Source organism: Delphinus delphis, chromosome 19 (genome assembly GCF_949987515.2).
Source record: "Delphinus delphis chromosome 19, mDelDel1.2, whole genome shotgun sequence".
Taxonomy (NCBI): domain Eukaryota; kingdom Metazoa; phylum Chordata; class Mammalia; order Artiodactyla; family Delphinidae; genus Delphinus; species Delphinus delphis.
This window is the reverse complement of record NC_082701.1, coordinates 46,089,332-46,105,487: the sequence shown is the minus strand read 5'-3', so window position 1 is coordinate 46,105,487 and position 16,156 is coordinate 46,089,332. Positions and strand designations below refer to the sequence as shown.

At 50.4% G+C, this 16,156-nt stretch overlaps 1 protein-coding gene across 1 annotated transcript; it reads left to right on the top strand.

Annotated features, from left to right (window-relative positions):
• Positions 1-6,748: 6,748 nt before the first annotated feature.
• On the top strand, positions 6,749-9,616 carry LIAT1 (ligand of ATE1). Its single transcript, XM_059996640.1, has 2 exons — positions 6,749-7,004; positions 9,213-9,616. Exons 1-2 carry the CDS (start codon positions 6,824-6,826, stop codon positions 9,614-9,616), a joined length of 585 nt encoding a protein of 194 aa, XP_059852623.1. The 5' UTR covers positions 6,749-6,823.
• Positions 9,617-16,156: the final 6,540 nt, after the last annotated feature.

The following is a 16,156-nucleotide window of genomic DNA, read 5'->3' as shown; positions in this document are numbered from 1 at the left end:
TCCACCTTCCATTTGACAAAGGCTCTTTCCTTGACCAAACTTCCATCAGGTACCTCTGAGCCCACTTCTCAACTAGGCCTCAGCCTTGGCCTGTGAGAACTGCAACTCCCAACACAAATGATTTTGTCCACGCTCCCACACACAGAGACTTGAAAAAAAAAAAAAATCTAGCCTGGCTTCTAGCAGCCTAAGGCCACGGTGTCCCTGCAGTGACCCAGTCCCTCCCTCCCTCTTGAGTTTCTGTCTGAGAAACCTCGACTGCCAAGGGAATTTACCATTTGTTCCAGCCGACGCCTGCTGACAGGCTCCTGGCCTCCATTTCCTTAGAGCATTTATTTTGGAAACTTATTGTTGTAAATCCTTTCTCTGTGCCTTTGAGATGTATGTGTACCTCCTGGAACCCAGGAGTGTCTTTCTCATGGACCTGGGAGCTATTCCTCTGAAATATAACCATGAGGGACGACGGGGCCCCTGTGTCTCAATCTCTTTAGGCAGGTATCTTGGTTGAGTGATTAGGCCAGACTAAGATGGCCTAATCATACTGACACTGACCACTTACTTGCTTTTTGTAATTTTTCACTGTCTTGACTATGCTTGATGCCTCACTCACTCCCCTTCCCTACTCCCTTACTCTCCCTTTAAAGGCCAAGTGCCTTCTACATAGATCAGAACCAAGCTCGGTTCTATTCTCAAGAAGTCTCTTTCCCCCGCTGCAGTAGTACCGAATAAAATCTGTCTTTACCGCCATTAACTATTATCCAGCTTTGTTTTCCTTTAACACTTTCTAGAAATGTTCCTGGTGAGTCGGAGCCTTGGGGCTCCCTCATCACCTCAGAACCAACAGGCGTCCAGGACTCGGAGTTAAACAGCAGCCCACAAAGGCAAACATGGGGGCAGCGATTTAGATCTTTGAGTTCCGGAAATAGACTGGGTGCCAAGATGTAGAACAATCAACGAACGTTCTGAAGGAAACTAAAGCCCCAAGAGAGGCTCCAGCACCCTCATCAGCGTAGCACTTAACTACAGACGGTGTGGGGAAGGGGCTGTACAAACAGAACTGCCTGTGTAGGTCCCAGCTCCCTGGGGTTTGTCATATGAAGAGACAAGCAGGGCAGCCCAGACGTGAGGAACAGACCATCACATCTGAAAAGCACCCAGACCCTGTGTAAAGAGGCATATTTGGGGGTGACATATTCTTCTACACTTCAGGATGGAGGCGGGACATCTAGAGCAAGAGTGTTCAGGGGGAGGGAACAGGAAGTCAGAGACCTGGGCTGAGACGTGGACATGTAGGAGAAACAGCTAGGCGGTCAGTGGGTCAGTGTGGCTGGAGGGGAGTGAGGAGAGGGTAGCAGGTGTTAGCAACCCCTTCACACTGCTGTACTTCTTCTCCAAGGACACTCTCTTTGCCTTTGTCCCAAATCAGCCTAAACCAGCCTGCCTCATTCTGTTTTAGAGACTCCCAAGTAGGCTGCCATGTGGCTATAATGCGATTTACTTAATAGGTTGTAGGATTTTTCTTTTCCTTTTTTTTTTAAGGTACCATGAGGTACGAAGCGAAAATCAGGAAGCAGTTGGAGTGGCTTATGAAAGGAGGAAAAATAAGGAGCAAGCCTGCTCTCAACAGTTGCAAAGCCCTGTTGGGGCAAAAGTAGATGGAGGCCCACATACCATATGTCTAAATATTAAAAGTGGTAAAATAACTTGACATACTGTCAAATAAAATAAATACTATCTTTCTACCTTGACAACTAGACCTTCATACCGGTCTGGAAGGCCAGATTTAAATCTAGAATTTCTGGCTCTTTGGGGCTCTGCACCCAGCCCACGGCCTGCCCCCTTCTCTTCCGACACCCAGCTCCATCCTGCACTGAGAAGGCCCTTGAATACATAGGTCTGGACACCTCAGCCTGCCTATTGAGTTTCCACCTATGCTGCCCTTGGCCTAGGGCCACTCAGGAGGATGGACTCAGGAGTGAGGCCCAGATACACCCTACAAGCAGGCAGGGGTCATTTGGGCAAGAAAGTCCAAGGTGCCAGGTACTCAGACTGTGGGCCACAAGTTGGAGGAGGAATGTGAGGTGCTGGGTGGGAAGGATCCCTTGATTCCACAGGCTTCCTGTCTCTTAGGGAAGGATACAGTCGTGGGGGGAGAGTCAGAGCAGTGTCCTGTGAAGCGCAAGGCCCAGGGCAGGGACCCCACTTGCCCAAGTCTAAGGCTGGTGCTGCTAAAGAGTGGACACTGCCTGTCTACCTTGGGGAAGGAGCTGACAGCATGGAGAAAGTGGGCCGGAAAGAGCAAAGAGCTGGAACCAGCAGCCCAGCCAGCGGGGGCGGGGGACCGAGGCTGAGCCGGCATCAGGGAGGGGCAAAGCCGCAAGCCCCACCCAAGCACGCCTACGTCAGCACTGGCCAAAGGGGACAACCTGAGCCTTGCAGAGAAGGAAACCTCAGCTCCTACCAGCTCATAACTATCACAGCCACTGAAACCACAAAGAGAAGTACAAACAAGGAAGCTGAAACAAACAATGAAAACACTATCATCTCTCCTGTTGGGCAGCGAACACCTTTGTAAAGTCAACTGTTTTCCTGCAAGATGCTAATGTGTAAAACTGGGAAGGTAGGGCTTCCCTGGTGGCGCAGTGGTTGAGAGTCCGCCTGCCGGTGCAGGGACACGGGTTCGTGCCCCGGTCCGGGAAGATCCCACATGCCGCGGAGCGGCTGGGCCCGTGAGCCATGGCCGCTGGGCCTGCGCGTCCGGAGCCTGTGCTCCGCAACGGGAGAGGCCGCAACAGTGAGAGGCCCGCGTACCGCAAAAAATTAAAAAAAATTTAAAACAAAAACAAAGAAAACTGGGAAGGTGGACTCCAGGCCCAGCTGGGAGGCTCATTAGCACTGAGAGGTGAACAAGTCACTCTGCATCTCTCTGTTTCCTCATCTATCAAACAGGTATATACTCGCCCTCTCTCTCTCTACTTGCAAGGGATTTTTGTGATTATTCCAAAAAATGTATTCCTTTGCTGGATGTGAGTTTTGTCTCTCGAAGCTGATTGGCTGGTTCAACATAACCTCGATGCAACCTTCACAAAAATCGGGAAGAGAAGTGGCCTAGCTGCCTCCTACCAGATAAGCATCGAGGCAAAGAGGACCAGCTGAGAGGGAAGACAGGCCAGCCTTTCTCGGAAAAGGAGGGCAGCCGGTCTTTGTAAGCACCCGTCTGCGAGCACCAGGGTCAGCAGGGTAGGGTATCTGGAAAGCCAACCCCAGACATCTCGATTAGCAGGTGGTCACCTGCACAAAGGACCTCTGTGATTTACATTTCACTCAGCTCCTGGGGACAAAAGCAGACGGTCAAGGGGCAGATCACAAGCACTCGCTGTGTGCAGAGCTGTAGGGGATACTTCAGGGAGCTGGACAGCAAGTGAGAGACAGAGGAAAATAGAAGAACAGAAAAGTCTTCTACGGAGCAATGTGTTCACTCACGCCTGTGTGTGGATCAGTACTAATGATGACCCTCGCTGAGTACTAGGAGTGCCGAAATGCATAGATCTGATGCCATTCCCATCAAAATCCCGGCCGGCTATTTTGAAGAGACAGACAAGATGATTTGAAAATGTATATGGAAAAGCAAAGGCTCTAGAGGAGTCAAAACAATCTTCAGAAAGAACAAAGTTGGAGGATTTAACATTATTTAATATCAAGACTTACTATAAAGCTGCAATCACCAGGGCGCTGTAGTACTGCTGTAAGGAAAGACAAATAGATCAACGGAACAGAACAGAGCCCAGAAATAGAGTCACACATGAACAATTAGCTGATTTTCTACCAAAGTGCCAAGTCAAGTCAGTGGGAAAGGAACGTTGTGGTGCTCCAGCGACAAAGGACGACCCTGCCTGAAAAAGTGTCGGCGGTGTTACACCCCCTACCGGACTCTTACTCGCCCTCCCCACCATGTTGCGATGGTTACGAAATTCCTGAGCCCACCTGGGTGACGCCCACCTGGGCAATGGGACCTGTCCTAAATAAGGAAAGGCATCTGGACTGTCTCACTCCCACCCTATAGAAGAAAGGTATATGTGCCTCGACCAATCAGTAAACAAAATTTTCACCTCGGACCGTTCTTTCATTTTCTGGCTATAAAAACTGATCAATAGCACATGTTCAGGCTTGACGCTACCAGACTACTAGGAAGTCGGCCCATTGTTGTGGCAGCAACCCTTCCCTCTAATAAATTCTATCTTCTTTACATTCTGCCTTGTGCCTGGAAATTCTTTTCCAACCTGCATTCGGACCACGACAAATGTCTTTTCAATGAAAATTTCTAGAACAACTGGAAATCCATTTGGAAAAAAAATGAATCTCGATCCCTATCTGACTTTATTCACAAGATGAGTTTGAGATGGATGGTGGACCTAACCCAGAACCATAAAGCTTCTTGAAGAAAACAGAAGAGTACTTTTGTGATCTCAGAGTAGGGAAAGATTCCTTGGTCAGTATACAAAAAGAAAAAAACGTATAAAATGGCTTCATCAGAATAGAAAAATTCTGCTTACCACAAGACACCACTAAGAAAATGAATTGACAAGCTACAGACCTGGAAAAAAAAAATCTCTGCAGCAATATATGTGACAAAGGATTTATATCCAAGACATGTAAAGAGCTTTTACAAATCAACAATAAAAATATAAATATCCCAATGACAAAATGGGAGAAGACTTGAACAGACACTTTACAAACTATGTTACACAAATGGCCAATAAGTAGTTTAACAAGTGCTCAACGTCATTAGTCATCAGGGACACGGCACTTAAAACCACAGGGAAATACTTCATACACACTAGAATGGCTAACATCAAAGACTGATGTTTCAGCTATCTATTGCTCCATAACTTATCACCCCAAAACTTAGTAACTTAAACAGTTACAATCATTTTATTATTTCTCAGTTTCTTTGAGTCGGGGATTCAGGAAGGGCTTGGCTTGGTGGGGCTGGCTTGGGAGTCTCTCCCGCTGTTATAGTCGGACCATGGCTGGAGGTGGAAAAGTGGGGGCTGGAGCAGCTGGGGCATCTCTCTCTCTCTCCTTTTACATAGTCTGGGGGTCTCTCCATGTGGTCTAGCTTGGGCTTCCTCACAGCATGGTGGCCTCAGGGTACCCAGACATCAGATGTCTTAGCAGGAGGCTCAGGTCTCCAGGAGCAAGTCTTCGCCTAACAAGGTGGATGTGCCGTACCTTTTATGACCTGGCCTAAGAAGTCACACGGTGTCACTTTCACCATATTCTACTGGCTACATGTGGCCCCACCGAGCCACCCCGATTGAAGGGGAGTTAGACTGTGTCTCTTGATGTGGGAGTGGCAAGATTCTAGAAGAGCCTGGGGAATAAAAGTTGTTACTGCAGCCATTTTGGGAAAATACAATCTGTGGCGGATTAACCTGGAAAGAAAAGCTGACAGATCATACCAGGCCTTGTAAGCCACACTAAAGTTCAGTCGTGTGATGGCCCACTCCCCACCACCCCCCCGGAGGGTTTTAAGCAAGAGAGTGAAATTGTTCATCATCTTAAAAAGTTCTGGGCTTCCCTGGTGGTGCAGTGGTTAAGAATCCATCTGCCAATGCCGGGGACACGGGTTCGAGCCCTGGTCTGGGAAGATCCCACATGCCGCCAAGCAACAAAGCCCGCGAGCCACAACTACCGAAGCCCGCACGCCCTAGAGCTCATGCTCCGCAACAAGAGAAGACACCGCAATGAGAAGCCCGTGCACCGCAACAAAAGAGTAGCCCCCGCTCGTCGCAACTAGAGAAAGCCCACATGCAGCAACAAAGACCCAGTGCAGCCAAAAATAAATAAATAAAATTATTAAAAAAGAAAAGTTCCTCCTAGCAGCTATGTGGATTTGGAAGCAGAGACCATTTAGGAAGGGGGTGCAGAAGTTCACGTCCCAGACACGGTGGTCAGCCCCAGCCTAGGTGAGGGTACAGGGAGAGAGTGGGGGTAAGGAAGACTACCAGGGCTCTGGACTGACCAGCTGTTTTTGTTCACAGAGATGAAGAATAATAGAGAAATGAGTTTGGACACAGTGGGCTTAAAAGGCCAGGATAGACATATGAGATTGGAACTCAGGAGATAAAAATTTAGGAGAGAACACACAGCATTTAAAAGGGCACAGGGGACTTCCCTGGTGGTCCAGTGGTAAAGAATCCACCTTACAATTCAGGTGAAGCGGGTTCGATCCCTGGTCAGGGAACTAAGATCCCACATGCCACGGGGATGCAACTAAGCCCACGGGCCACAACTATTGAGCTCGCGTGCCTCAACTAGAGAGCCCACGTGCTGCAAACTACAGGGCCCACACGCTCTGGAACCCGTGCGCTACAACTAGAGAGAAGCCCTCGTGCCGCAATGAAGAGTCCGCATGCCTCAACGAAGCCCCTGCTTGCCACAACTAAGACGGGAGGCAGCCTAAATAAATAAATAAATATAGATAGATAGATAAATAGATGCTTTAAAAATAAATAAATAATAAAAGGGCACAGGAGTGGAAAATGAGTGTCAACCCAAGCATTCACAATCTCGGTACCCACTCTTCCTCTTATCACCGCCGACCAAGCAAGCGCACAGGATGAAATGCGCATGCGCACATCTCCTCCGCCAGCGGCTCCTAGGCAGCAGCCTGCGGATTGCGCGCGCCGCAGTGTGCGGCGGTCGTCGTGGAGACGCGTGGCCCTAGCCTGGCCCTAGCCTGGCCCTCGCCGCCGGAGCCTCCGGCTCAGCCGCAGCGGGTCTCTGCTGCCCCAGGCGCGGGGGGCGGCGCCGCAGGCGGATGGACTGCGGCGGTGGGGATGGGGTGTCGGAGGACGGCGAGGAGGAGGAGAGAGAGGGCTGCATGGCGGCTTCGCAGGGGTCCAGACTGCCCCGCATCTCGGGCTGCGCCTCAGAACTGACCAAACGGAAGGTGAAGAAGAAAAAGAAGAGAAAGACCAAGGGGTCTGGGAAGGGGCACGGTAAGAGGAGCAGCTAACGCGTCCGCCTCGCTCCCATACCTGAGATTCTTCTCCGAGGACACCCACCCCACCCCTCAGAGACCGCCACCTACTTGGGGAACTTAAGCCCAGAAACAGAAACTCGCCAGCCCCAATCAGAGGTCCTCCCTCTCTCTGCACGATGATGATCCAGCCCTCCGCACAAAGACCATCCATGTCCGCAGAGACCCCAAATCCTGCGTCGAGAATTCTCAACATCAATGGAGACCTTCAGCCCCACACAGAGACACACCACAGAGCCTCCCAGCCCCACACTGTGACTCCTAGCTTTACACAGACACTCACTCATCTTCCTCCTCCCTCAGTCCAAGCTTAAAATACTGAACATCTATTCCTTCCCCACAGAAATCTCAAGCCCTCCTACAGAGATGCCCCCATCCTCACACAGAGACTGTCCCCATCCACAGCTACTAAGGCACTAGTGACAGATGCTCTCACTCATACACAGAATCACAGGCTCCTGCCTTCCGCCTGGACACCCTCCTTTCACCCTCATTTGTTAGGGGCACCTGCCTCTGGTTGCCTCTGTGTAGACACCCAGGACATTCATATAAAGTATGCTCCCTGTACAGACCGCCCTTCCTTTTCCCTCATCTACGGAGGCCACCCTTCGACTGCACACAAACACCATCACACCAGTCACTGCTACACACTCTTATAATCCCTGACACCCTCAACAACACCCCCTTCTATCAATATAATCGCCAAATAAAGCTAAAGTACAGATACCCCAGCAGGCACACGCATTCACAGTCTGCACGCACAAGCACACACTCCGCTACATACTCACATGCCTAGACCTCTCCAGTACACGTATGACCATACACGTGGGGTTCTCACTCCAGGCCCTCCTGTGGACACTTCACAGACGTACACCCACTAACAGCTGCCACAAAAGCACAGAGCCCTCCGTTCTCATAGAACGCCCCGGGAGCTCGACAAAGCCCCTGAGCACCCATTGGTGGAGAGAGTGCAACAGTGACGTCGAGCGCACCTGTCCAGGGGTGCTGTGAGTCTCCACCGTCCTTGTGTGGTTCACCTTGGTGGCTCTTGTCTATCAGGGAGGTGGCTCTCGCCGACCCTGGCACAGCTGCCCTGACCTCCAGCACGACTAGTCCTGGGTTCACGTTTCTGGGTCCCGGCCCTCTTTATGCAGAACCAGCTCCCCTGACAAGCTGAAGGCAGAAGGCGCGACGGGCAGATGATAATTACTTCTCCAGTTGGGATCGTAAGAAAGAGGCAAGAAAGCAATTCTGGAGTTTAGGTCAATAAACTCCACGTGTATCTGCCAAACCAGATGAGGAAATTTATTATCTTTTTAGCTTAGCTTCTGCCTCTAGAGATTACAGTGGCACGGACCTCATACTGTCAGCAGGGGACACCAAATAATTCTCAGGGAGTAGGAAGGTATAGGAATGCCAAGAGAGGATTTTTTTCTTATTTTCTTTTTTTTTTTTCTTATTTTCTTCTCTCTTTTTTTTTTTTTTTTTTGGTGGGGGGAGGGAGATTCCTCTATCCCAAAGAAATAGGATGAGCTGATTAAAGAATCGCATGTTGTAGAACTGTATATGCATGTTATATAATTCAGAAGGGCTGTTAATATTTTTCAAAATCAGTATAAGCCACACAGAAAAAGTATTTCCTGGCTTGGCAGAATGCTTTCCACGGTCAGATTTAGGAAGCTTTTCTGCTGTTCTTCATTTCTTCCATCATAAAGTGTCTAGAATAGGGGTAAGTCATAGGCTCCCAGAACTGGGCAGTACCTTGGCGAGCACGTGGGTAGGTGAGGTGGGGGGCAGTGTGGAAAGGACAGGGCCCTGGCAATCGGGTGTGTGTTCAAATCCCGGCTCTGCCACCTGCTTTGTGACATCGGCAACCGACTGAAACTTTGGGAGTCTGTTTCCTTACCTGGAAAATAGGGCTGACAACCTTTACCCAGAGGACCTGGCTCATAGTACATGCTCAATAAATGGTTCCTCCCTCCCCAAAATGACAGCCCAAAGCATGTAGGCAGTGGATGTGTATGGGGCTGGTGGGCTTGGCCACCTGAGGCCCCAGGTGAGGAGGGGCCTCCAGGTCCCCCCTCACATCTTTAGTGGTTTGGGCATCACCCCCAAGCAGGCTGAGGGCAGGCATCACAAACGCTAACACCACCCATCTGCTCAGCAGATAAACATCAGAGTCGAGACCTGAAGACCCAGCAGCTGTCTCCATCCTTCCATGACATCTTAAGTCCCAGCAAAGATCATGGCCCGGGGCCAGAGCACAGACAGGACAGGGATGAAAGCAAGCTCACCCCCTCTTACTCCTCTGCCGTGTGTCTCCCCTGCTTTGCCAAAATAGAAGAGACCCTTTCCAACCAGATCAACGAAAGTCTGCGTTGGGATGGCGTTCTCGCCGACCCAGAGGCAGAAAAGGAAAGGATTCGCATTTACAAGCAGAACCGGAGGAAGCGGTACCAGGTTTGGGCCCTGAGGGGCTTCCACTCTGGCTCCCGTGACGAGGAGGCCCCAGAGAACCCAGCCTACCTCTCTGACCAGACGGCGGCAGCGGCGGCCAGCAGCCCTTGCTGACAACCGAGAGCGCCAATCACTGCTTTAAAGGAAACCTTATCCCAGAGTAGCAGCTCCACCTGAGTGAAAGCCCACCTGCGACACGGACAAGCTTATCATTTATCCTTACCACACGTTTATGTGTTAAAAAAAAAAAAGAATAAAAATAAAAGGAAATCAGACCTACCTCTGAAGGAAGCACGTGTCTGGTGTGTCGATGAGCTCAACTCACCTTCCACCAAAACGCCGCTCGAGGCCCCGGAAGCCACAGCTCCTTCCTTAAGAGAGCAAGCAAGTCAATGAATAAAATTCTTTTCCGAATATCCTTTTTTTCTCAAACAATCTGGCATCTCTTTGTTATTTAATTTCCCATCACAGTTAGATATGTATAATCTCCCCCGCCCACAAAAAAAGAGAAAGTGTGTAGATTGTATCAATTCTAATTTTAAATTAATTTCATGGGTAAAATTCCTCACACAGCATGCTTTCAGAAGCGCAAGGAAAATGCCCCGAATTCCCTAAAGCCTTTTTTTAAAAAAATTAAATATACTCCCTGCCCTATGTGGCCTTCAAAATAAGTGAGTTCCAGAACATCATCTTTGGGAGGTTATTACGGAAAGTCTCAAAAGGAACATTGCTTCTCACATCAATACGGGCCTCCTCTAATCCCCCAAGACAGCATTTCAAGCAAAGTTCTGGAGCATTAAAAGGGCCCTGCAACACTACTTGTTCTAAGTTAATATTCTTCCTTTCCACAAATATTGAGTGAGGGCCATGTCCTGCCTTAGTTTAGGTTCTTCCAGAAACAGACAAAGACTGCACTGCAAGTAGATTATCTCAGTGGAGAGGATGCAGGGAAGGGGAGAGGGCCAACCCAGGGACACTATGAAAACAGCTTCCATACTGGGCAACAGGGCCTCAGTCCCACAAGGAAACACTGTCAGGATTATCCCCGCAGAGGGGGAGGGAGCTGGGGTGTTACACTCCCCAGAGGCATTGGCTGATGGGTCCTGGGGGGGTTGGGTTCCTGGCATTTCAAGCCTGCCACACTCAGACCAGAGAGCAACCTTAGCTCGGGTGGGGGGTGGGGGAGGAAATCGCCCTCAGGCACAAAGCAGCAGCCTGAAAGTTCCAAGAGATAGAGGCGGTCTCTGGGGTAGCATCGGACACCTGTGTCCAGCACAGTGCAGGCCCCGAGGGGGACAGAGTGGACATTTAGGATGAGGTTCCTGCCTTCCAAGGAGGTAAAGACGTACAGTGTACACAGGAGAAGTTGAAAGCCAACACAAAACATCACAGAATGCCTATTTGAAAGTCAAGCGTAAGTGGTCCTCTTGGTCTCCGCTAGCCCCCAGCTGACAGAGCAGCCCCCTACCCCTTCCTTAAAAGGACAGTGACAGGTTTCCCATCGGCCACCACACCCTGGCAAGATATACTGAGGGGCTTTCAGAAGCGCCCTCTCCTCCCCTGGAGAGGAGGTTAGCAGCCGGGCCTGGCAGGGGCCCTCCCTGTGCCGAGGCTAGGCCTGTCCCCTGCTGCCAGGTTGGGGCGCGCCCATGGAATCGAGCAAAGGGCACTGAGGGCTCAGGCACAGCTCCATGGGGAGGAGGAGATGGGAAATATACTAATACTCAGACCTCAGCCACTGATCTGGGTTTAAGGTAAAGATAGCAGAGGGTGGGGCAGTTCAGTTGGCATTTCCTGTGCCCTCTGGCTCTACCATGGTGGCTGGGGGTGCAGTGCACGTATGAGTCTGAGGGCACACCTGCCTCAGAGTACCTTGGTCTCCTGGTATCGTCTTCCATGGGGGGTGGGGATGGGGGTGGCCTGTGGCCGCCTTTCTGCCATGAGATATTCTGGGATCATGGTGAAAATGACGCACTTTGACCTCAGAGCTGCATTTTTCTCTTTCCCACCACGTGCTAGCTGTGTGACCTCAGACAAATTGCTTAACCTCTCTGAGCCTTAGTTACCACATCTGGAAACGGGGATGCAAATACCCATCTCAGTGTTGTGAGAATCAAATGCAGTAATTACATAAAGCATTTAGCATAGCGCCTGGCCCCTAGGAAGCGCTCAATCTATTGTAGGAGCTTTGAGCAATGATGTTTTAGGTGGGGTGGCTACACAGCCACCTCATCAAAGGGTGAGCTTCACAAAGAAACGTGGCTTCAGCGACTGGCTGATAGAATTCAAACAAACCGCCAAACAAATTACAGGGGTCTGGAGCAAGAGGAATGTAGGAGGAATGAACCGAGGGTCTCAAAGTCCAGTGTTCTGGGGAGGGGGCTTTGAGCCAAACAAGAACGTGCCTACTTGTAGCCTGGAACTAAAGGGGAGTCTGTGCTCAAGATCTGAACAGAGGAAGCAGGTGGGGATTAACTCTTCCACAAGCACAGAGGAGGCTCCAACTCAAACCACGCTGGGTTAGAAGTTTTAAGTATCTTTCTCACATCCAGCCTGTTTCAGTGAGGACTCTACCCAATGAAAACCGGCTTACTGACAAAACAGAGAGACTGATTTATAAGGCCAACAGTCCAGGGTTGGACATGGCTTCAGGCATGGCTGGATCCAGGAGGTCATACTGTGTCATCAGAATTTGTCTCTTTCTCCACATCTTGCCTCTGCCTCCCTGATTAGCTTCACGTTCAGGCAGGTTCTCATAACAGGATTGCAAAAATGGCCACTGACAGCCTTATAGTTCATCGAAGAAAAGAGAGTCACTCCTGTATTCATATCAACCCCAGAGAAGATCTCTGGCCTGGCACAGGTCATATGCCCATCAATGGACTAATCACAGTGGTCAAGGAAATGGAGTATTTGCTGCAGAGACCTAGTGTACGGTGGGGACGTGGCGGAGGGAGTCAACCCCACTGGACACATGTACTGAACAGATTGTCATAGAATCTATATAAAACCTACATAGAATACAGAGTGACTCCCTAGAGAGATGCCAAGTAGATTTGTCCATTACCCTCCAGGTGGAGAATGATTCTTTTTTTTTTTTTTTTTTTGCGGTACACGGGCCTCTCACTGTTGCGGCCTCTCCCGCCACAGAGCACAGGCTCTGGACGTGCAGGCCCAGCAGCCATGGCTCGCGGGCCCAGCCGCTCCGCGGCACAAACCCGTATCCCCTGCATTGGCAGGCGGACTCTCAACCACTGCGCCACCAGGGAAGCCCGAATGATTCATTTTTAAAAGAACTTGAGGAAGGGTCATGGGGGTGGATTGCATAGCGTGAGTTAATCTCAAGGACCCAGATTGGCTGCACACTCATCTCCAGAACTACTGACCCTTGCCCAACACTAGGGAATCTATTAACTAAAGATGAACAAGACTGTGTAACCATGGGTCCCTGAGCTGTTTTGGAGCAGAATGTTATCAGCCGGTCAGCACAGTTTAGTAATAATTGGGTTTATGATTTGCACCTGGTTTTGGTGGTGCCTAGGGGGCGGATTTCAACCTTAAGGCTAGAAGCTAGCCTTAAGGTCAGGTAGCTAGAAAGTGCCTACATGACCAGCTCACTCTAAGACACTCCCACCCTAAGTAGCCCCTGGGTCTCCACACTAGTAGTGGTTGGAGACTCGGGAACAAAGCGCTACCGTTTGAGCCCCGTGAACATCCACTGTGGACACTGCAGGAAAATTCCAGGGAGGTTACGACTGCGGTGCGGATTGGCGTGGTAGACACGGCAAAAGTGATGGAATGTCTCTTCCGAGATGAGGTTAACAAAAAGAGAATGTGTTTGCAGGAAGGAGGGAAGCATGAACAGGTGGAGCACAGGTGGAAGGCAGGATGAACAGGGCTGTGAAACTATTCTATAGGAAACTGCAGTGGTGGACACATGTCATTACACATTTGTCCAAACCCATAGAAAGTATAACACCAAGTCGGACTCCTAAACTATGGACTTTAGTTAATAATGTATCAATGTGGGCTCATCAATTATAACAAATGTACCAACTCATGCAAGACGTTAACAACTGGGGAAACTGGCAGGGGTCGGGGGGAGGTTCACGTGGCAAGGAACCCACAGCCCCCGCCGACAGCCCACAGCCCCACGCGTGAGCTCGGAAGCGGGTTCTACCCCCATTAAGCCTGAGGTGACCACGCCCTGAGTGACGCGGTGGATTACAGCCCGTGAGACTGGAAACCAGAGGCATCCAGCTGAGCGACGCCACAGAAACTGCGAGATAATAAAGTTGTTTGAAGCCACTCAATCCGGGGGTGATTTTGTTACGAATGCAGTTGGCTTCTTCCCTCACCGTCAGCTGTGCTTCTCAGCAAGCTGCGTCCCCCTCGCCCTGAGGGTGGAAAACCCGAAACCCAACCTTCTCCCAAAAGCCATGTATTATCGGGCACCACGGACTCCCACCGCTGGTGCTCCGAGGAGGCTTAAGTTTACACCCAGAAGCAATGCTGTGCCCTGCAGGGTTGAGGGGGGCTGCTGGGTGAGTTAAGGGGTAGGTGAGACTGAATGGTTTCCACCTGTTACGCTCACACCTGGAGCTGTCGACAGCTATTTATATTTCCGTGGTCTGTGTTTTGCATCCTGCCCCGCACCTTGTAATTATAATATCTTAGGTCACTTTCTAGTTTATAGGTTCTTCTATCTCATTTGTTCCTCAGTCAAGATGTCCTCTGAGTGGTGGGAACTATTATCTCCATGGTACAGTTTAGGCTTAAAGAGAAGAGGTGAATTGCTCAAGTCACACAACTTGCAAGAGATGGGCTCCAAGGTCTCCAATGGTCTTTTAGAAAATGTTTATCAAGTCACTACTCAGTCTGCAGTTCTCTGCTAATTGCTGCCAGGATACTGGGAATAACCATCTCATGGATCAGGCTCCTCCCTGCCCAGGAGCGGTGGTGCCCAGGAGCGGTGCCCAGGAGCGGTGCCCAGGAGCGGTGGTGCCCAGGAGCGGTGTAGGCATCACATACCCAACATAACACGATTCCATCTCCACAACCATCTCTGAGATGCGAGGTGTTGTGATCCCAACCACACACGAGGAAATGGACACAGAAAAGGAAAGTGACCTGCCTACGTGAGGAGGGGAGGAGCTGGGATGTCGCACCCAAGTCTGGTTCGTTCCAAAGGTCCAGCTCTTAATCACTGTGCTGTGGTGCCTCAGATGGGCTCCCAAAGCAGCGGGGAGCCAAGCTACACTCCCTCCTGGAGTCCGACCGCCATGGAAAGAGGCAGATGAAGACAGAATGGGGGCTCGTCGGCAGGGCCGGTGGCTGAAGCCGGCTGGGGTGTGGTTGAAAGGAGGGAGTCCTTCCCGGGAACTGTGGCTGGCAGGGCAGCTTGCTGGGAAGAAGAGGCCTGGGGAGGTAGAAATCCACACCCACAGGGCTCCAGAGGGCCCCAGGGTGATGGGAAAACACTCTCTGGGGCCTCGTGGACATACTGTGTACTTGTTCATGGTCAAATCTGGCCTTTGAAACTCCTGACACACTCCCTTCTGATCACCACTGGGAAGGGCTTAGGAAGCATCCTCTCTCCCACCTCACCCAGGCCCGCATGCCCACCTGGGGCCACTTACCGGCCACGCCTTGGCGTTGAGGATGGTGCCAAGGCCTCACTGTCAAAACAGGGGCCTGGGACCAGCAGCACCCACAGGGCCTGGAGCGTGTTAGAAACTCTCCGGCCCCAGGCCAGGCTTCCCGAATCAGAGCCTATAGTTTAACAAGCTCCCCAGGTGACTCAGGCACGTTGATGTTTGAGCAGCTCTGGTGCTTGGGAGACAGTTTCCCCAGATCTCTCACGTGGTGCGCATCTTGTAAGGAGTCTCCGACTGCCTTTTGTTTTTCCTTTTTTTTTTTAGCTGCACCGCGCAGTATGCGGATCTTAGTTCCCAGACCAGGGATCCAACCTGCACCCCCTACAGTGGAAGCACAGAGTCTTAACCACTGGACCGCCAGAAAAGTCCCTTTTCTTGTTCTTTTTTTTTTTTTGCCTTTGCTCTTTGAAGGATGTTGGGGTGACCGACGGCCTTGGAAGATAGACAGGGTCTCGATTCCAGTTCCTAAGCTCAGAGTCCCTCTCCCGTCAAACACCCTTTATATCCCAGTGCCACCTGGCCCCCTCTGCATCATTCCGTGGGAACTGAGGCTCTGGAAACCAACAAACAAATGCTGACCCTCTAGCTATTGCTGTGACTCATAAATCATCCTTTGTCTCTGACCCAAGAGTCTCATGTCTTTAGCCAACATCCATGAAAGCGTGGAGGCTAATGTGTTAGCTTGCAAATAGTGTAAAAGCTAAGGCCCTACACAGTTCTTAACACACTGACCATTTAACTCTCTGGTTTCTCTTCACTCAGATCACAAAGCTGTACCATGTTCTACACGCGGGTTTTACTTCTCAAATTACACAGGAAATGCATACACATTACAGACAAATTAGAAATTACACATAAGCAAAAAAATGTTTTAAAAACACCCAATAGTCTCACCATTCAGAGAAACTGAGCCTCATCTGTTTCGTATCCATCCTTCCAGCCTTTTTCTATTCAAGCATCTACCTACAGGAAAACAAAATTAATGGGTTAATAATAC

Bases quoted from the DNA above. Each gene is read 5' to 3' on its own strand.
- LIAT1 (XM_059996640.1), top strand. From the start codon at position 6,824: ATGGACTGCGGCGGTGGGGATGGGGTGTCGGAGGACGGCGAGGAGGAG. The intron at 7,005-9,212 runs GTAAGAGGAGCA...TCTGCTCAGCAG, and splicing joins GGGGTCTGGGAAGGGGCACG to ATAAACATCAGAGTCGAGAC.